Genomic DNA, 21,272 nt, shown 5'->3' with positions numbered 1-21,272 from the left:
TAAGAGCAGGAAGAGCTCCTGTAACCGCTCTGGAACAGAGACCCAGGCTCCAAACCTGCTGGATCTGCAAGGACGCCACGGCTCGGCTAGAGACGACCTTAAGAGGGCAAAGCCGGAATACTTGTGCCACATTRATCATATGGCAGCACTTTTGTCAACGTGATGTTCTTTATTCAAGCAGAACAATTAATAAAATCGTTCAGAGGAATGGTTTGTAATCATAAACATATCCAGAAATATTGACAGGTTCGAGTTTTCCTGAATGGGAAAAGAGCAGTGCCCAGGAAGAGGGTTTTTCTACAATGACTATAGGAAAAGCAAAGTCATAAAGGAAAACAACCCCATAACACTCAAAAGCTTCAGAGTTCACTCTTTTGAAGAGGAGCTAAGAATTAAATTAAATATGTGCCTGCTGTACCTGCTTTCAKCCTTTTTTTTTCTCTGTTATTTGATAGCAAGTGGATGCTCAAATGGTCCCTCAGTCAATTCAACTTCTTCCCCTTCTGTGTCCCAAGTGTCTTGTTGTAGTAGTTTAAGACATGAATGCAAGAAGAGAATAAAATGATAAATAACTCCAGATTTCACGTGATACATGAGAGTTTGCTTCTATTAATGCCAAGCAGAAAGTCTGGGGCTTAGACTGTACCCACAGGCCTAGTAAAAGCTGTGGGGTTTATAAACCTCCTGCCCCACCGCGTCTGCGTGCGCATGTGGGTCGAGCAGGCACCAAGGGAAGGGTCGGGATCCTGCCCGCCGGGAGCTCAGCCTGGATGCGGATCTGGAGAAGGGCCAGCAGGGCCCAAGGGTTCCTCATACTCACAGAGTGGCTCCATCACTCCTGAAGATGTGTCCGGGGTTCACAGTGCAGTTGTTTGGATGGTGCTTTGACCTGRACTCTTGCCCTTTCGTGGTGTCTCAGGATAGTCCACAGCAAGCACATGTGGTCCCTAGGAAAACCTTTGGTAGCAACTGGCATTCCCAACCACAGGAGCAGCGAGGGCTCCCGGCACCGGGACACAGTGCTCACAGGCTGGGGCATCAATAGGGCAGCAGGATGGGGAAGCGCCGGCTGGAGAGGCTCTTCCCTCCCAATCCCGCTGCTGAAGAGCAGGGATTTGGCCAGCCTGGGAACTGCTGATTTGTCCCTGCAGGCTCCCTGTGATGGTCGTACTTAAGGCTGGTTCCATCACTGCAACATCAACACGATGACGTTGCAACTTGGCTTGYGAGAGAGAAATATTTTACTTGTGTGTTTATTTTACTTGTGTGTTTTTTCTTTTCTTTTATTACAAATTAGGCTTTAGACATAAAAAATCTGCTTACGAATGCTTTGGTGATGAGGTGCTAACGGCAGCTGGGGCGTTATTTACAAGTCTGTAAATGAAAGGACATCAAACATTGAAAACCATCTGCAAGCTGCAAGCACAAGGATGAACTCACCACTCCTACTGCACTCTGAAAGGCTTTAGATGGACTTTGGGCCAAGCAATTCTGAAGCTAGAAATGGAAGAGGATCCATTATATATATATATATTTATATATATGATACAATATATGTATACTGAAAACCTGTGATAGAAAAAAATTGTCTTCGTCGTCATCATCATCTAGTTTACAGATACTGCAAAAATTGGACACAGCCTTTTCTCAATGCACAGGTTTTGCAAAAGATTTCTGTACAGGGTTTATAAAACGCCTTTTCTTAAAAAAAAAAAMCCCATCATGGTCCCATTGTGCTTAGTCAGAAACAGCTGAAAGCTTCAGTGAACTCACTGCCTTAACCGTGGCTCCAAAAGGTCCCGCGTGCCCAAGGATTAACGTGGGATTTTTGTCTGTTCGAGCTCTACCCCGTGACGAGAGTGCATTGAAGCCACGCCACCACAAAAGCTGATCCAACAGGGAATAGGGTCCGATGGTTGCTGTCCTGGAAATCAGGGCATAAAGGGCTTGCACAATCCAACCTGGAAGAGCCCCATGGCAAAATCCGGRCTCAGCCCCGTTCTGCAGGACGGGCTGCGGTCGGCCGAGCCTCGCTCCAAACGCGCTGCTCCGCTCCTGGCTGGCCCTGTCCCTCGGAAGCAGCTCAGCAGGATCAAGAGGATGTTTTTTAGCGGGATGCCTCGCAAAGGGAAAGGCAACTGCAGACCTGGCTCTTGTGTTTCGGTGTTTTCGACAGCCCCACTTTATGGCAGACAAGGCAAGAGGTTTCCCAAGCAGAGCCTGCCAAGGGGAGGGAACAAGGACCTCTCCGAGGCGCCCCCCTGCACTCCGCGCCTGAGCAACGGGGTGGATACCGCGACCGGATYGGAGCCTTCCCTGAGGAAAACCCCAAGGAATGCGGTGCCGAAATCCCGCTGTGTACAGACGGATCCGCGGCGCGCGGGGCCGTCAGCGGGGCCCGTCCCGGGCGTTACGTGCCCGCGCTGAGGCGGCTCACGAGGAAGCTCTTGAYGCCGGGCACGGGGTGCACGTCGTGCTGGTGCCTGCGGCGCTCGATGAAGGAGGCCAGGCGGGACGTGTCCAGCGGCACTTTGGAGTAGCCGCCGTTGTGCGGCTGCAGCCAGGGGTGCTGCAGGCAGGTGGCCGCTGTCGGCCGCCTCCTGGCGTCCTCCTGCAGGATAACGTTGATGAAATCCCTGGCAGCGTGGCTCACGTCGGAGAAGTACTCCGGGGGGAAGCTGAAATCCACTCTGCACACGTTGATGCAAGTCTCCTCTCTGCTCTCGTCCAGGAAGGGAGAGACGCCGCTCAGCATGACGTAGGTGAGGACCCCAATGCTCCAGATGTCCGTGCTCAGGGACACGGGAAGGCCTTGGATGACTTCTGGAGCTGCAAACTCGGGGTTTCCGAGGAGATGGTGCACGTGGTAGTGACCTGTGATTTGCACCGCATCTTCCAGATCTATGAGCTTGACACGAGGTACTGGGATCCGCAGGTCGATGAGCAGGTTCTCCGGCTGTCGAAAGGATAACAATGAAAACTTTGTTATGTGGTTGCATGTCACGATGCTAAACTTGCTCCCACAACCACGCAAGGTTGAATGGGCCGCTGGTGCAAACCAAGTTACTGTTGCTGTCAACGGGCTGGATGGAGCCGGCAGCGTTCCCGGGTAAATCCAGCACTTCCTACRCACTTCCAACCAGAGTGGAGTTTCATCCCAGCTGGTTTTCCCCCTGTTCTATCAACTCTTTCAGTATTTAAGCTGCATCTCTCCCTTTCAACAGGAAACTGCATGTTCTCTGTGTGCTCTGCCCTGGGGGCTTAGCGTGGGTTTTGCTCCCTTTGGTACTGTGAAATTTATAAATTCATTTCTTGCAGTTTTTCTAGACTCACTTCTCCTGTAGCCCCTCATCTTCACGCACATTTCCTGCCGCCTCATGTCTGCACATATAGAGCGAAACTCCTGACACTACTGTTCATATCTGCCCACTTGCTCTTCTCTCCTACAGTCTCCATCAACACAATCCACGTGCTTTGGGGCAGGATCCTGGGTGAAGACCAGCTCCATGGATAACTCTCCTGGCACTGTCTCTGTCTCCTGCTTCCCACTCGGCAACAGAAGGTGCTTTATTTAGCACGCAGTTCAAGGGAACTGTAAATAGGCCACAGAAAATAGACTTCCCACCTTGTTTCGGGAAAGTGTCTCATGATCAACCAAGAACTCAGTGCTGTTCCTTACTTACAAATAATATTTACTTTTGATGTGACCTACAAATACAGCAGAAAATAGAATCTTACAGAAAGAAACCTGGATCATGTAACCCTTGGGAACTGATTTTTACATAGAATATTCCACCAAAAAAAAAAAAAAAAAAAAACCCTTCAACACTTTTGTAGCAGTCAGCAGAAGAATGAAGACCCCGCTTCATTTGACATTCCTGGGGACTGCGGAGTTGAGAAGTGACCTCGAAGGTGCCGCAGCACCCGCTGTAGGAGGAAGTTAAGTTTGCCTTGGTGTCTGTTTTTAATTAGCAGATAAGGCTGCATAAGCATCTTATGAAGTAAATTATAAATTATCTGACATCCACAGCAACCTGAATCAAAGCTGCAGGGGCCACAAAGCTCAAGACACGAGGTTGTAGCCCCGGTGGCTGAGTGTCCCACAGGGTCTGCCCAGCGCCTCCTGCCACGCTCCAAGGGGAAGGCTCCAAGGGGAGCCTGCTGCTCCCCTGAACCTCCTCCCTTCCCATCCTCTTGCCCCGCATGGCCCATCTGTGCATGGCAGGACACCATGCATCCCACCTCCTGTCCCTGCATCCTGCTGCTTGCCATGCATCCCACTGCTTCCCTTGCTGCCGCCGCCCCCCGTTCCTGCCACCTTCCCCCTCCTCTGTCCTTGCCCTGGGCTCCCCATGGGCTGTGGTGGCCCCAGTCCCTCCCGGCCGCCCCGGGCACGACGCTCCCTGGGAGCTCAGGGCACAGCTCTGAGCCCAAGCCCGAGCCCTGGGCTTGTTTTACACTCTACTCCAACCCCCTGCTCCTGCAGGGACACCCAGAGCACACGGTGGCATCCAGGTGGGTTTGGAAGACCTCCAGAGAAGGAGACTCCACAACCCCCTTGACAGCCTGTTCCAGGGCTCTGTCACCCTCAAGCCCCTTCCTTCTTACCTTTATGTCTAGATGGGCCACTCTGCAGTTGTGGAGATACTGCAGGGCTTCCATCGTGTCTCGTATGTAGAAGGCTACTTTCTCCTCCATCAGTTCATCGTGGTTCATGAGGTAATCCAGGAGACGCCCATCATCCATCCTGCAAACAACAGCACCCCGCACATGAGAGGCCCCGTGACATCTCCCCGGACTGTTAATATTTGAAAGCAAAACTGCAATGGAAACTTCATGACCTGAAAAGGGAGGAAGCTAAATTAAAAGATCTGATGAGTATTTAATGATATCTCGAGATACTGCAGGCTGTGGAAGTGGTGGAGTGATTAATCCTCAATTGTTATCTGCGGTCTCAAAGTAYACTAATTTGCTCAAGGATGTATTCAATAGATGGAGGCAGCTCCTTTGAAAAACAGATCCATTTAATTACTTGGATTTGTCTATTTATTTATAGAGCTGGTTGCATAATGCAGAAGAAAAAAATCCCTGACATTTTCAGCTGGTGATATGTTCTGTGGGAAAACTAACCCAATAAAATTTTTCCACCTAGTTTTACTTATCTGTATAAATAAACAGGCAAGTACCCCAAATATACTTCGTTGCTTTTACTGCAACAAAGAAGCATTTTGGATTTCAGCTGCTCTTACTTCCTTTTACAGGGAAACATAGTTGCTATCCAGCTTTTATCACTGAAAAGCATTAGAAAAATACAGGCTGATGCACATTTACTCAAATACAGAAAGCAGACAAAACTGTCCCAGCAAATCTGATGCAAGTCAGTGGGATGAATTAGCTGCTGATATAATCACCCAAGCTTCACTGGAAGAATTTTATTTATCACCCTGAATTTTATTTCCTGTAAGGAAATGGCAGCGGAAAGTCATCAGAAAATGGCTATGTCAGTTGAGGTCACAATCAGTGAAAAACAGGTGACAAAATCTTTGCTCCGGTGAAGTCCGGGTGAATTTTATCCCTTCCCTTATGGGGCTGTGATTTCCACCCAGAATCTGGAGCAAGCCCCACACACTTACAGTTCCAAAACTAAGATGTAGGAAGTCGGGGACTCGTAGGTGTCATGGATAGTGATGTACTGGGGGTGCTGCAGGTGCTGTAGCAGAGCTGCCTCGTGCGCCGCCTGCTCYTTCTTCTTCATTTTCTTGCTAATGAATTTCACCGCCACGTCTTTCCGGGAGGCCTTGTGAACACACTTCTTTACTATGGAGAATCGTCCCCTGGAAAAAGAAATAAAGACAGAATAATGAAGAGGACCCATGAATAAATCATGCCCATTTTTCAGTGCAATAACAGAGTGATTTTCAAAGTGTTATTTGATTCAGTGCATTAATATTTCACAAGGAATCAGATTTATCTAGCTGTTTGCAGCCTTTTCCAACAAAGAACTTTTGTCTCTTACCCTGGGAGCATAGATTCCTTGGGGATTAGCAAACATGGAGAGCAAACAGTGTCACTTTGCTTTGTGTGTGGACAGTGATGTCCTCTAACAATCTCCCTTAGGATCAATTTATGCTGCTACTTTTTACAGGTTCTATCTTTATGTTTTTACAGCAGGTCTCCCCTCCCCAGCTCCTTTAATACAGAGCCCAAACTTTCTAKGACAGCTGCAAGAACAGCCTTGCTAAATAAGCACTAGCCAATGATTTTGTCTCACTGTTCCAGCCATATGCTAAACAATTAAGAGCAATTAAGAAGTTGGCATGAAAGCATTTAGGAAATGTATACCAGACTAGTGCCAGGTATCATTACTGGAGGTTAAAGTGCTTAATGTGAAAGAAACCAAGCCCTGAAGTTGCCCCACAATTAACACATCACTCTTCTTTCTGCAGAACCAGACAGACGCCTGGTTGTTCAGCCCTTGCATTGCTCCTCCTGATCCTGGTTCCTCAGCCCTTGAATTGCTCCTCCCGATCCTCGAGATAAAGAGCCAAGTGCATTAACCTGAACTGCTCTTAAGTTCCTTATCTGGCGCCTGCACAAGGCACCAAGGGCTGACACCTGTGTCGACCCTGCTTGGACCTCTGTTTAACTGATCCTCCCACTCAGCAAAGCACTTGAGCACGTGATTTAAGTCAGTCACATGCSTGAGTGCTTTGACAAACTCAGCCTCTGAGGCTTAAGCATATCCAGAACTGGCAAATTATCATGACTTCAAAAGCTCCCATCCTATCACGGATGTCAGAGGAGATAAGAGCAATAGCTGGCAGGGGCTGACAAAGGCTGCACTGAGGAATTGTTCAGAATTTTGCATTTAGCTTCCCAGTTCCAAGTTACAATCCTCAGATCACAAGTGGTCTTGAAAAAAAAAAAACTTAGTAAGCATTTTAGCCAGTCTGTATTTTAACCAAAACTTCATGTTCAATGCTCTTTGAAATGAGAAGCATTTTTTGAGCTCACTGCAAAAAGCATCCTAAATTTTCTTCCAAGGAAAAAGCCTCAAGACTCCRTTTTGGTGTTTTACTTCAGTGATAAGCAGGGTTAATATTACCTCCCAATCTCATGCAGCTCTGCATAAATGAGGTCAAAGTTTTCCTTCCACGAAATAGTGGCACCATCAGCAGCAGAGTCTTTGGAAGAGAAAAAGAACATTTTTTAAAAAAAGTGTAATGTTAAAGACATTTTTTTTCCTGTGGAGTTTAAACTGTATCTCTTTAAATGATGCAAGAATTAAGTATTTCTTAAGACAGCAAACGCCRCCGCTAGGAGCCCAGTTCCGAATGTCTCAGGCCCAGCTCCAGGGTGCAGGAACACTAAGAACCAGGGTGTCCCAGGGGCAGGGTGAGTTCAAACCCGCTCCTGTCTCGGGGCTGTTGCAGAGGGCCCCGGTGCCGCACAGACCAAGGGCCCGTCCGCAGGGCACGAGCAGCACCGAGCACGAGAGCTCTTGTGCCCCCCTGATAAGAGACCTGCGATACGGTGGCTACCAAACCAGGGCCAGGCTCGGAGCAGAACCAGGGCCGGGCTCGGAGCATCATCCCCTTCCTCTCCCGTCCGCGGCGGCTCCAGGACCGGCACCGGCCGCAGCTCCCGCTGCGGGGCAGCCCGGAGCCTCCTGCTCCACTCACCGTACTCGGGGAGCCGGGCAAACTCGGAGGGCTCGCTGGGCAGGCTGATGCCCCAGGGGTTGCTGGCGCTCACGCGGAACTGGTACTGGCAGCCCGGGCTCAGGTCTTCGATGACCAGGTAGGTGTCCAGAGTCGAGGCCACCGACTGCTGCCAGACCTGCGAGCCTGCAAGGGCACCGGGGAGAGCAGGAGAGATGAGGAAACAGTCCAGGTGTGTGAGCCCAGGGCCCGTTCCTGCTGCCCACAACAGCGGGATACAAGGTCAGGCCAGAGGCCCTTCCACAAACCCATAGCAGCATGAGAGCAAAACACACGCAGGGACATGCTCTGCTCAGCCCCTGCAAGGACACGCGTCCTGAAAGGGCAAAAGCCACCGTGCATTTTAAAAGACAAAGCTAAGGCAGACTGATTTATTGCTGCTAAATCTGATCGGGACAATAGGGAGCTATGTTGTTTTGCGGCCACCTTCCAATGTAGTTGAATGAGATGCCTCTCCCTTGATAGTGATGGAAAATCCACAGCCCAAGGGCAAGAGGATAAATGCAGGTGTCTGGCAKGGCCTGCGGGCTACAGGTGATTCTCCAGGCAGGAGATAACACAGACAGGCAAGGAGGGCTCATCTGATGGCAGCTCAGCTGTGAGAAAAAATATTGCAAGAAAAATACGGAGGAGGTGGGAAGGAAGCCCYGAGACAGCACTTCAGGACAGTCAAAATGCCTTCAAAGACAAGGTGCTTGCAGAGAAGGCAGGGCGGAGAGGGAGGCCTGGAGCTCCTGGAAGAGGAATGCAGGGCCTGGCATGGGCTCCCTGCGGATAAACCAGCCTGATAAAYCAGGAGGCTCTGCCACGTGTCCCTCCTCCTAAAGGGGACATGACCACACTGCCCACAAAAATGTCACCTAACCTGTAGCCTCAAAGCAGCAACACGTTGTCCATCCCATAGGAATATGCATGGTCCCAAAACAGAAGAGGAGCCCTGTCACAGCCTAGAATTTCTTTCATGAATATATCAGACTTGATACTAAAACAAGCAAGTTCATGGCCTTTTAGCTTTGCATGATCATATATTTCCCATATATTTCCCATGACCATATATTTCATGTATAATACTAKAAAACTCAGACTGTCAAACTGTACTTACAAGATCACGGTCGGTTACACAGGGAAAACTCAGTGATCCCTTTGGAGTGAGAGGAATGCTGAAAGCTCTTAGCTTTTATATATCTGTTTTGATGGCTGCTGTCATTAGAAGACCTTTCATTCCCTCTCAGATGTGCCAGTCACACTGAGGGCAGCAGTGAGGGTTTAGGCCGAGTATTTGCTAAGCAGAGGGATTAATCCGATGGTGTGATTAAGTCTGCACATTGACCAGCATGGGGTAGGATGAAGGGAAGGAACACGAGGCCACCTACCTTAGGCAAGGTTTATGGCCCTGGCAGCATGACACCTTGGCAGGAGGATGCAAAAAGGGACGTGACTCATTTCAAATGCTCTAGACCAAAGAGGATGCCAGTGCATTTCTTATCTATTTATTTTTGCACGGGGGCTGGAGCTAAGAACAAATGGATTTCAGAGCTGAGCTTGAAAAGTATGCAGGAATCTGCAAAACTATCTAGGCCAAAAAATAATGAGGCTGCTTGTTTTTATGTTCCCAGGAAAAATAYGCCAGAATGGTTTGACTGATACCAGAGTGGCAGAATGCAAACGGTGAAAGAGTGCCTTACTGCTGGGTATGTTTTAGCCTTACACACTTACTGGTGCCCAGAGACTGGAGGAAATGGAAAGGTCTGTGATACCTGAGGAGCTGGACTGTACAACAGAAAGGCTTCCTCTGGCCTGGTGAGAGGGTGCCAGTGGTGGCAAGGATAGTTTGGGAGATTTGTTACTCCATAAAGGAGAACTATTTGATTCTTGTTTTGGCAGTGAGTACAACCCCCAGGCCTTACCTTCTTCTCTGTACTCCACGGTGTAGCCTGAAATGGTGCAATTTCCCGTGCTGGACGGGGGCAGCCAGCGGAGGATCACAGAGGTGCAGCTCCTCTCCTGAGCGATGGGGCGACTGGGGGCAGCTGGGACCCCTTGGGGACAGAAAACACAGACACAGTCGAGCAACACGCTGAAATCACTAGTGCTTTACCGTCAAGACTTGGCACGTCAGAAGGAGGAAGCATCCTGGTTTATTGTGTCAAGAGAGCGACCGCATGAGCAGCAAAGCCACAGTCTGACACCTCTGTATCAAAACTATTATCAAAACTCATTAGAGAAGTGGCTCTCACACGACACTGGAACGGCACAAGGAGGTCGCTCGAAGTGCTCCTCTGCGTAAGGCACCGCTGTGTTGGGCAGTAGATGGACCAGCGGCCAGGATTACCTCTGTGCTTTGCCTAGGGCTCTCTCCAGCACAGCARCACTTAGTGCTGCCGTAAACTTGTTTGGATGAATTGGGGAAACTGCATTTGTAGGGCAAATTGTGAGAACAAACAAATCAACTTTTAAATGCCCGCGACACTCCTGCGTCCCTAAGTCACCACTGAGACATCCATCTCGAAGCCATCCCCTTCAACCCCCTTCATGCCCTGCAGTTTGCAGGCAGGCATCTCTCATCTTTCATGCCAGCATTCCCTTTTCCAGAGCTGGAGGTCATGAGCAACCAGCTCATCATCTCATATTAGTTACAATTAGAGGGCTCACTGACTACAGCACTGAGAATTCAGGTTTGGAGACRTTTCCCAGTTGAAACCCTACAGAACAGTTCCTCTGGGCCAAATTTTCACCCCCATCTCCTCTATCTCCTAGAGAGAAGGAGGATGAAATGGGCATCACTGGATCCTATTCCCTGCTTAGGGAGGGCTCAGCAGGCTCTGAGGAGCAAAGAGTCCAAAAGGCTGTTGGGAAGCTGGCCTGGATGCAGGATGTCACAGCCCAACYGGGGCTCATGTATTTTGGATTCCCAAATGTGATGCCCATCATCAGATAAGTGCAAAGCAGCTGCAGTGCCCCCCAGCATCAGTCAGAGCCATGGCCATGTGGGTTAACTTGCCAGCTGGCTGTCCAGCTCCACATTTGGCTGCCTTCACACCATACATTTCCGGGTGTTCCCAGCCACTCCAAAGGGGCCCATAAAGGAAAAATACTCAGCGCTAAGGCTGGAAACGCTACCTTGCACTTTGATCGTCGCAGAGGTCGATGCTGTTCCGTGTTCATTAGTTGCCACACACGTGTAAATGCCACTGTCCTGCGGCATCAGGTTGCAGATCTTCAGGGTGAGCTCTCCAGAGTCGCTATGGATGTGGGAAACCCAGATTATAAGATGCTGTTTCACTCACTAATGCTTTTCACCCCGCTTTCTCTCCTACTACATTGCAAACACAAAGGCATGCAAATCATTTTAGCTCATTTGCAGCAATATTCCCCCAGCAAGCTTGGTATCCAAACACAACGAGGCCGTACGTCAGGATTAGGCCTTTAATGAGACATGAGTGCAATGGTCCAAAAGGGGCCCTGCAGTGTAAATCTATTCGTCTGCTGTGGCCTCAAAGGAGATGGGCAACGATCACGCAAGCAGCAAGCAAAGTCCAGGAGCTGAACATTCACTGTGCTGGTCCAGCAAGGYCAAAGTGAGTAAATCTCTGGGTGCTGAGACCCCCCTTTGGAAAGGCCCTTTTTATTTATATTTCAGCTCAGGAAGTGCCGAGCTGCTGCAGATTTGCAGCACGTTTGCAGCAAGCCCAACACACGCAGGCCACATTGGTCCTGCTGCAGATGCAGCAAGCAGCCGGAGTGCCTGATGTTCCTGGGAAACTCCTGCCCCAGGGAGCAGGCGTTGGGCAGTCCCTCTAGGGCAGCTGTGGGCCCCACTGCTCACAGGACCGGACTGTCCAGCACCAGTGAGGGATGAGGAACTTCAGCACCAAGGTCTTGAGAGACACTGAATGTTTGGGCCAATTTGGGCAAACAAACAGCTCCAGTGAAGCCAGTGAATTCAGAGCAGGGCTGCACATCCTTAGCCAGGCTTGCACACTGCAGCCTGCAATCCRCAGTTTAAGGGGCTTGGCTTCAATTAAAGGATTTTGCTTGTTTAACTGTGTTGCATTTGAATAAATCACGCTATTTGTAAACTGCTCTAACTGTACTGGAGATCCAGCTTACAGCTAACAATAAATTCCCTTGAGGGCAAAACTAGACTAGTTCTTGAATGCTTAAGCTGTGGCAAAGTGCAAGAGGGCACCTTTCTTTTGCTGGGCACTTTTGGGCACTTTTGCTGGTATAACCACATAGACACTGGTGGTAGCTTTTGCTGCCTGACTAGGCTGGGTTAGAAACAAGAAGCATCCCCGTCCCCCACAGGCCCCACACTCCTGCCAGCAAGATCTGTAAGACAGACACTGGTCTGTGGGGCCTCTCTTTGGCAGCCAGTGTCTTCTCTGAAAAACAAATAACAAGACAATACAAGTGCACAGAAGGCACAGGCGTGATGGAAAACAGAGCCCCATACGGAGCCGTCCCCTCGGCGCAGCCCAGCCACGGGCACCGCGATCTGCTCAGAAATGGCCAGAAAGGACCTGCGAGGCCCAGGGCAGCCTCACACACCATCCATCCCCAGGGAATCTCTTCACCAGGCCTATTTTGTTGGGTTTTCTTCGTTGAACATATAAAATCCCTTCTTCTTAGCACTCATTTCGCTTTCACTGACTTYGCGCTCCCTGGATGCATCTCAGCCCGAGCCAGAAGTGCTGACAAGTTCACACGCAAGATTGCCTCCTGGAGGTCTCCACTTCAGTTTGCTTGGCCCAAATGGCTTACATAAGCTGCAGATGAGCATGCAGCAGCAGGCTGCTACCTGACCTGAATTCAACTCCCCATCTTTTGAGATCTTCCCCATGTTTACTGTAAAGGTGCTTTTTCCTCCCCTGCCAGCTGGGCTGGCTGCAATGGTAACAGGCTTCTCTCTAGCCAAGCAAAGCCAGATGTAGCTTTCCCAGGAGCACATGTAGGCTGTTTTTGGAAGAGCAGTTTTGGAAAGCTGCATGAATTACCACTGTCCAGGAGATGAGAAAATCCAGASTAATATGGCTATAAATGAAGAATATTGCACACTGATGAGGGCTTGCTCTGCTCAATCTCCACTCCTACGCCAARGCAAGCAGGGCACCAAATCAAAGCAGCCAAGCCCCACCAGAGGAGAGGCTTTATTACCCAAAGCTGGAAAACATATTAATTGCTTCTGGACTGAAATAATGAAGCTGGGGTGTCAGAGCAAGCTCACATCTGCCAGCAATGCACCTTGTGGATACACCTCTGCATCCACCCAGGAAAGTGCAGCGCTTCCCTAGACTGGGATCCTTCTAGCTGCTGTGTGAAGCAGCGATGGGCAAAGCACCAGCTGCCCTTGCCCAGCTGCATTCCCACTGATTCCTGTGGCTGGCTTGGTGCTGGATTTTAATTTGAGGGCAACACAACCATCGTGACAAGATACTTTGGGATTCAAAGGCAGGACCTTACCAGGATGACATGGTGTAGGTGGCTGTGCTGTTGTCGTTGTCCAGGATGTTTTGATCCGGTCCTTTCCAGGTTACGGTTGGCTTTGGCCGTCCGCAGACTTTGCACTGCAGCAGCACCGTGTCCCCGAGCAGGCAGGTGACATCCACTAATGGCACAAGGAACTCCGGGGCCACTGGAGCAGAACACAGCGGGGACATCTTGTCTTAAAGCACAATCCCCAGTCCAGTTCCAGAGGACACAATAAAGGTTTGTTTGTGGCTTTTTATAGAGGGGACAGTGTCAAAGTTAAGYCTTTAAGATCCCACAAGGCTGAGCCCTGGCCAAGGGGAGCCAGGGACTTGTCTTTAATTGTCTATAAAAGACAATGCTATGAAATACACTGTCTTGTGTAAATAAATCACAGCTGCTGACTTGCCTGTCACCGCAAGTCAATGCACAGCTGTCTTCAACTCACCTTCCTGAATGAAATTTGGGTTGATGATCTGAAAAATACAAAGAAATAAAACCATTTATTTTCCCAGCAGAATTACAAGGAGGCACCGACTCATCGGCACAAGCGACCTCCCTTCCACCCGCACACCCAGCGAGCTGCARCGACAACCGAACAGCAGGGCACAGCCGAAAAACTAAACGGGAGCTGCAGTTTCTTAAGCTCTGACAAAGCACACGCTGCATTGCAGGAAACAGTCACAAAACCACTGCTGAGGAAGACAGGCTGTGCTTTCCTTCTGCTTAGATGATAACGTTGGAGCCATTAAATCCTTCCCTTCTGGACCCTGAGTGCCCCATGTGCCCAGCTCCACACACGACACACCAGGTACGTTTGCTGCACACCCTGGAACATCTCATCTTAACCCAATTTGGGGAGGTCTTTAACTTCTCCTCAGCTTGGGTGAAAATCAGAGGTATTACACCAAAAACACTGGCTTCTTCTCACCTATTGACAAACCTGAGTCCTGCAACAAATCATGGTCTATCACAAGCAGCAGCATTTCACTCATTTCCTTGCACTGCTGGAAAGCCCTACTTTCTAACCTGAACTAGGCCTGGATGGCTGTGAGCTCTGTTATCTAACTAGGAAAGTCTTGAAAATATCCCATCTCAATGAGGTCTATCTATCCTACTGGAATTACCTTAACCCTACCAACAGAAGTGGGAAATACCAAAGAAAACACCCATAAGTTCTAAAATGCCACATCAACACTCTCCATTCAAAATGCTGTAAAAGAGCATATAGATTTTAGGTTCATTAGCTGTTTTAATATTCTAATAAAGCTTATTATCTAAATTTCAAACTAATAAATTGATATCAAGCACTATAAACGCCAGAGTGGTTTATTTGCACGGTAAATATAACTTTGTTACTATCGACTTCAGAGCCATTTGGAAGGTGTCAAGGAAGCAGTGACCTAATCCACAATCTGCTCAAGCTCATGTGAGTTTTTGCAGAAAACAGATCATGAAGCAGAACCAAAATAATCTTAAAGATTCCTATTTTTTTTTTTGATTTATAAATAATATTCTCCATGATTCTCTGCCACTCAGGCAGAGAAGCACTAAAGTATRTTTAGCTTCTGTTTGGCTATGTTCATACCCTCATCCACACCCTCAGGCAAACCTSCTACCAGCACTGAGACCTTGCCATCTTTTCTCCCCAGTCACCACCTGAAAGGCTGAATGAACCAGGCACAATGAGGAGCCACTACTTAAAAAATGCGCTTTCTTTTTCCCTAGAGAAACACCTTCCACAAAACGCCCCTCACCTGAGACTCTCCTTTTCCCTAGCAATAGGAGAAGCTTGAGCCTGCAGGGGATATCTGCAGAACATAAAATTTATCACATTGGCTGAAATAAGCTGTCAGTGCAAATGCTTTACCCTCCATTCTCCAGAAATGGGCATTAAAAGGGCTGCTCTGTGYGTACAAAACCTGGTTACAGCCCCTGACAATATGGCCAGTGAGTCTTTTGGGTCTGTATCTGGAGGGAAAAGGGTTACTATTTGGACTCTGAGAGCTGGGATTATGAACTGAATCCAAGTGCTTTATCTTCATGCAATTAAGAGCAAGGCAGGCTGAAATACTGGGGACCTCTCATGGGGCTGGGGCTTTCTTCTCTGTAAGTCATAGGCAGATCAGTGTTGCATTTGGTGTTGGCTAAAATGGGGCAGAGGGCTGTGAGATACAGGGCTGACGACCAAAACAAGAGCCTCCCAGTTCTCRTGGGGCAGGAAGATCGGCACAAAAGAAAAATAAGAGGATAAGATGACACTAGATGGAGGAAAACATCTTCTCTCCTCTCTCGGYGCGTGGGGAAAAAAAAGAGACAAATCTATTTGACCAAGTTGTCTTACTCAAATGAAATGGAAAAGGAAGTAAAAGTTGCTCCATGGAGAAAGATTTCAATCTAGATAACCATCACTTGACACTTCTCACTCTATTTATCAGATTAGTAACCCAAGGCATTAGCTCATTTGCACCTATATCTTCATTTTGGCAGTTCTGGGTTTAACTGCTCGGGGCTCTTCCCTTCCTTCCCTGCAGCAAACGCTAAACCCCCTTATTAGTCACYGATTTCTGTCCTTGCAGGATTAGGGATCAGAAGAAAGAAATGTGCCTAACACTATATATTTACTTTACAATTCTAAAGGCTTCATTAAAACAAACAGCTACAATGATAAATGTTATAGATGTATCTATAAATAATGCTACACCGTTTATGATTTCTAAGACACTAATAACTGCCTTACAAGGATATTTTTAATTGGATTACAAAAAAGGAAAATCATTGCCACCAGATAATACTGTAAGAGTCTGTGGGTAAAAATTACTTTTTTTACCACATTTTTCCACATTTACTTTGATAAAATTTGGTGTAAATTAATAAAACGTTATGTGACACCTGCACATTCATGGCTCTGCTTTTGCCTAATGTAAGTTTAGCCAGGTGTAAAAGTCTTTTGCAAGAGATTTTTCAAAATGATTTAATACATCACCTAAGAAAAGAATTCTTTTTTTCTACTTTGAAAGGACATGGGCAGGTGAAATCACCGCCAGGCCCAGTTTGCCCCTGCAGAGTGCCCAGGTTTGCAGGTTCAGGTAGTTGGCAGGAGCTGAGAGACTCCTCTGAGTCCTCCTGGCCAAGTGGGAGACCTTTGGAGATGATTTCCTCATTTACAGGACTAATGTCTCCGGCTGTAGACTTACCAGGGCCACATCTTTGTGTGGCTCAGGCAGATCCTTTGGCTTCGAAGCTCTGTTGGAAAATGAAAGGCTTCTGGATTTGGCGCACCGCTGCGCCGGGAGAGCCCCTTTGCAGGCAGCAATAGAAACGACAGCCTCTTCCTGGGGTTCCTGCACCAGAGCCCGTCAGGTCCTGGTGCCTCCAGCCCTCAGGTCGTCCCATAAACAAGTAGGAAACGAGATGTGACCACCTGGGGGTAAAAACACCCGCAGGTGCCGGGAGGGCCTGGCGCACTTCTGCAAGCCACAGCCCAAGAGATGAGGAGGTGTCGGGCAAAGAGAAGCAATGCCGGGGAGCACGGGTGCTCCTTGTGGAACAAGGAACCCARTTGATCCCTCAGGATCAACCTCCAGCAAGCACAGCCTCCACAGCAGCCTGGCTCTGCTCCGTCGGGTCCCAGCTGCACTTGGGAGCAGGGAGCCACCAAGGAAGGAGTTACCCAAAGCAAGGACTCTGCACGGCTCGCTCAGCACCAGGCAAACACGGAGCTTYGGGGCTAACACGAGGCAGGCAACGAGCCCACCCCTCAGGTGAGGAGCTGGGACTGAGCAGCATTWGTTTTCTTCTTTGTTAGCTGAAATATCCACAGCTGAGTCCTGAGCCGGTGGAAAACGCTGCCGCTTCCTCTACAGCCTGAAGAGCTTCTGCTTCTAATACAATAAGAGCTAAAAATGGGAATGCCACCCAAAATGACAAAGGCAGGCCATGAAATGAAGTCTCTGCTCTCATGATGTGAGGCCAGAGCTGAGACAAAAAAAAGGAAACAAAAGGGTATATTCTGGTTAGTGACTGTAACAAAAACCCCAGAAACAGACCCCAATTCCTCCTTCTCTTGCCTGCACCATTCCAGTTCTTGTTGAGTAGTACATCTTCAGAGAAACAGTAACTAAGCTCATGCTAGAAAGGTGATCTCCTGGTGTTGAAATGCTCATTTTTGTAGCTGCAAGCTCGGATGCCTGYGAGGGGCTCCTCCTTTTTGCAGAGGATTCGATTTTCCGTAACCAGGTCCTGAAGGTACCTTCCCTGGAAGAGGCTTGAGGGTTCCCAGGCAGCACTGACCTACGCAATGGACAGAACTGCCCCTCTAGGTTTTCCCCATCCAAAGTTTCAATCCCATATTAAGCAGCTGCATCAAGACAGGATAAAGAATATTTTTCCTTACTCTTCCCCTATCAAGCACTAAGCTTCAAGGCAACTTCCCTGTCATAAGCCCGTGCTTTATCTAAACAGCAGAGGGCACGTTTACTCCAGGACAAGCAGCTCAGCATTCTGTAAACACTCCGGAGTGTCTCTTGTTCACATGCTTAAAACAAAATATTGATGCATTTGTACATGCTGGTAGCAGACAGCTCCCTGCTCCTGCACTGAAAGAAAAATAGTCATGACTCTCACAAAAAAAAAAAAAAAAAAAGACCAAAAAACAAACAATTTGTTTCTGGTTTTGAAGGCTACCACACGTTACAGCAAAGCTGCTGTAGTGCTCTATCACCTTCCCACCTAGCAAGAAGGTGGGGAAAAACTGTACAAGAAAATGTATGCTAAAGGGTTTTCTTATCAATATTGTACAAGAGCAAAAATAGCATGTTAGATCTGCTCTGGAGATAGGAAAAACAAGGCAGCGAAGTGAAGGCATTTGCTTAAAGTACTTGGGAATTCTTGGCCTGAGCTGAATGTTGATTTGGAGCCAGTGCTGAATCCCCCAAGCCATTACTTAACTCAACCACTTGGACTGGGAGGGTGCTAGCACAAAACTCTTCCTTAGAGTGTATTTCCTAGTGCTTATCTTGCCCTGAGTGTCTCCAAGTAGTTATTAACATCCTCAACTGTCATAACTGGAAAAAAAAAATAGATGATGAAGTCCAACCCGTGTACCTTGGCAATACCCCAGCTCACTAATCTAATGATGGCACTTCCACTGACTCAGGGGGGCCTGGATTACATCTCTCCTTTATGCCACTAAGAAACATGAGCAGATGCTAGACACTCAGCATTGGGTCAATCAGGTCTTCAGGCTGCTGGCAGGGTATTAATTGAGGCCAGAGAGGTAGCCCAGTGGCATTTCACAGCTGATTTATGGCCTCTTCAGTGACCAAACCCTTGTGGCATTACGACACTCCAAATTCTAAGACAATTAGTTGTGTCACTGTCCTGGACGCATGACGTGGGTGTGGGCGATGGTCACCGATTCAGAAGGGAACCCACCTTCTTCTCAGGAGCAGAGCCTGCCTGTCCCCGTGCAAGCAGCTACAGACACGTGGAAAGGGAGTCTCCCATCCTTCATAAATACAGGTTACTCTATTCCTCATGTGGCTACACCTGCTCCTTAAATACCTGCTCTTACACCTCACAYGCCCAACAGGTGAGTTTGCACCTTCTGTTTCCTGAAACAATAGCACAAAGCAGAAAACTAGGGAAAGAAATGAGCACATATTTCACTTCAGTGCTTATCCACTCTCACTGTATATTGATACACAAAGAGAGAAAAAAAAAGGCATCAAAAGATACAATTTCTATTCAAAGTTCTGTCAGCAAAGTTAAAACAAACAGAAAGTTCTTCAGGCTTCTGGGCCAGCTTGTTCATGTGCAGGCACAACAGAACAAAACTCTTAATTTCCAGCTAATGTATATTCTCCACATTTCTTTCTTCCCCTCTATCTCCTCTGAAACAAAACAAAGCTAAAGTGCTTCAATAATCTGAATTATAAACAGCAAACAAAGCTAGAACTGAAACCACAGCAKTCTGCACAGATATTATGGCCATCTGACCAACTTCTTGTGAGGGGAACAGGCTGGAGATAAAAGGCAYGAGCATTTCCAAATAATTAATACAGGTGCTTTGCATTTGGAGTCTGATTTCCCTGTTGCAGCACTGAGAGCACATTCACAGCCATGAAGGGAGGCAACAGGATGTCAACACGTTAGGGGTGACAGCCGAGGTCACCATGATGACACGGCTTCTGTAAGAGCAGCAAAGTTGCCCAAGACAATTACTACAGATGACTCCCAAATGACACAAGGAAGGCCTCGTGCAGCTCTAAGTACTGGTGGTTGGCCAGGGTCAGCTCTTCCATTAGAATCCCCAGAGCCTATAAATCAGTCACGAGCTGAGGCAGGTGTGAGAGATGGTAATTAAGCACCTACACAGTTAATTCACAGTGCTTCTGGGACGGGCTGCAGGCCACACTGAGGTCTGTGCTGCGGAGGTACAGCTGCCACCTCTTCTGAAAACTGGGTTTTTGCTTCTACAGAGCAAAATCTACTGTCAAAACACAGAAGATCACTGCAAAAAGAATTTACATTATACCTATATCTCAGCCATCTTTTATTCTAGAAGCCAATTTCCAAAGATCTCAAGTTTGCACAGGTTAAGTGCAATAACTTGAACACTGCCTTGTGGCAAACACATGTATTTGTAACTGTTATCTAAGATAAGCAATATGCTCTTGGAAAATGCACCACTGATAACAATGCAGCTTTGTCATAAGCATTCGGGATGTCTGTTGGGTCACAAGTGTTATTTAAGTGCATATCCCTTTTTTAAACATGTGCTTATGTCTACATACCATGGATACAWGGGAGCCTACAGGTTAAGCACTGAGGTGGCAGATACCCTTATAGCACCGTGTCTCARTATATTTTCCTCTGGCTCTCCCTTTCTTTTTCTCCAGGAGGGAGAGCAACTTTCTCCTGTGGGACCTTTAGAGTACAAAGAGGCTAATGGCACCCTGGAGATTTTCTAATGGAGTTTCCCCTAGCCTCCAACAAACACCCTACAACYTTTGCAAAATTACTTGACTTGCTCTGGACCTTTCCCCTTGCTTGTGCCAACAGGAAGCTCTTTCAGTCTTGGTAAAATACATACAGGTGTTTAATATGGTCACTATGCTCAGACTGGTGACTTCTACAAGATATTAATAGAGGAGAACCAGGTCTGGAACTCTAACAGTGATCATGCTCTGTTCTGAGTCTCTTGACCAGGGATGTCCTTCTTGGTCACTCCACTAGTCAAGTGGGTCACTGGAGAACAGCAGTGTAACGTGTTGRATCCACTTACCTGCACTTACCTGCATTAGCTCTGCATATGATAAGCATACTTTAATGCAACCAGCTTTATCATTTTATTTCAGTACCTTTATATAAGTCTAWTATTCACAATTCAAGAAACACCGACTGTTAAGAAAAAAAAGTAGCTTTGTGTTTTCTCACCTGCTAGGTAATTAAAACACTAGCTGTGGTGCAACATTTACTACAGTGATTTACAGCACAGGAGTGAGCAGCAGCTCAGCGTGCACTGCCAGGACGGTGGGTGTTGTGGTACGGAGGGCTCTGCATTCATTGGCAGCTGACAGGTATGCTCCATCATTTCACTGAATGAGCTCCCATCTGGAATCGGTTTAGAGGTGGCCAATTAAGCCTCCGGCTCAAMGATAATTTGTTTTCCAACTTCCTCCACTGCTCGTATCACAAAGGCAGCCTGAACCTCAAATCACTGCTTGGCAAACCCAGAGCTGGCACTTGGTGTGAATTACGGTTAAYTGACATATAGACCCATCTGCAAAACAGACCCACCAGCTCCCCTTCCAGCAAATCCACTTCAAAACGGACACATATTCTCTGCAAAAAAAGCAATGACAAAGATGATTGTCTCTACCTCCATACTAGTATTGGGGTCAAGGTCATCACACTCTGATTCCTCTGAGCTGTTTGTCTCCTTGTTTGGCAGCATGAGGAGGAAGAAAGAGAACAGGAGATTAGAGGAGAGATCGGTCAGGCAGCACAGGAGGTTGAGCAGCACGGGGATAGGTAACACTACAGAAAACATTCTGAAAAACAAACAGAAACCAAACC

At 47.9% G+C, this 21,272-nt stretch overlaps 1 protein-coding gene across 1 annotated transcript in view; it reads right to left on the bottom strand.

The window, feature by feature from the left end:
* Window positions 1–2,410: 2,410 nt before the first annotated feature.
* The window catches only part of KALRN (kalirin RhoGEF kinase), a 464,489-nt gene continuing 445,627 nt past the window's right edge, over window positions 2,411–21,272 (bottom strand). Inside the window, exons 52-61 of the mRNA XM_026054352.1 lie at window positions 21,076–21,135; window positions 13,639–13,666; window positions 13,185–13,356; window positions 10,842–10,963; window positions 9,629–9,760; window positions 7,683–7,847; window positions 7,106–7,184; window positions 5,634–5,834; window positions 4,609–4,747; window positions 2,411–2,956 (exon numbers count right to left, since the gene is read on the bottom strand). Coding sequence (XP_025910137.1) covers window positions 2,411–2,956; window positions 4,609–4,747; window positions 5,634–5,834; window positions 7,106–7,184; window positions 7,683–7,847; window positions 9,629–9,760; window positions 10,842–10,963; window positions 13,185–13,356; window positions 13,639–13,666; window positions 21,076–21,135 — 1,644 coding nt within the window. The remainder of the gene's footprint in view (window positions 2,957–4,608; window positions 4,748–5,633; window positions 5,835–7,105; window positions 7,185–7,682; window positions 7,848–9,628; window positions 9,761–10,841; window positions 10,964–13,184; window positions 13,357–13,638; window positions 13,667–21,075; window positions 21,136–21,272) is intronic.

This window comes from Nothoprocta perdicaria, unplaced genomic scaffold (assembly GCF_003342845.1).
Source record: "Nothoprocta perdicaria isolate Ctin4 unplaced genomic scaffold, notPer1 scaffold_0, whole genome shotgun sequence".
NCBI classification, from domain to species: domain Eukaryota; kingdom Metazoa; phylum Chordata; class Aves; order Tinamiformes; family Tinamidae; genus Nothoprocta; species Nothoprocta perdicaria.
This window is presented reverse-complemented; position numbering and strand designations above follow the sequence as displayed.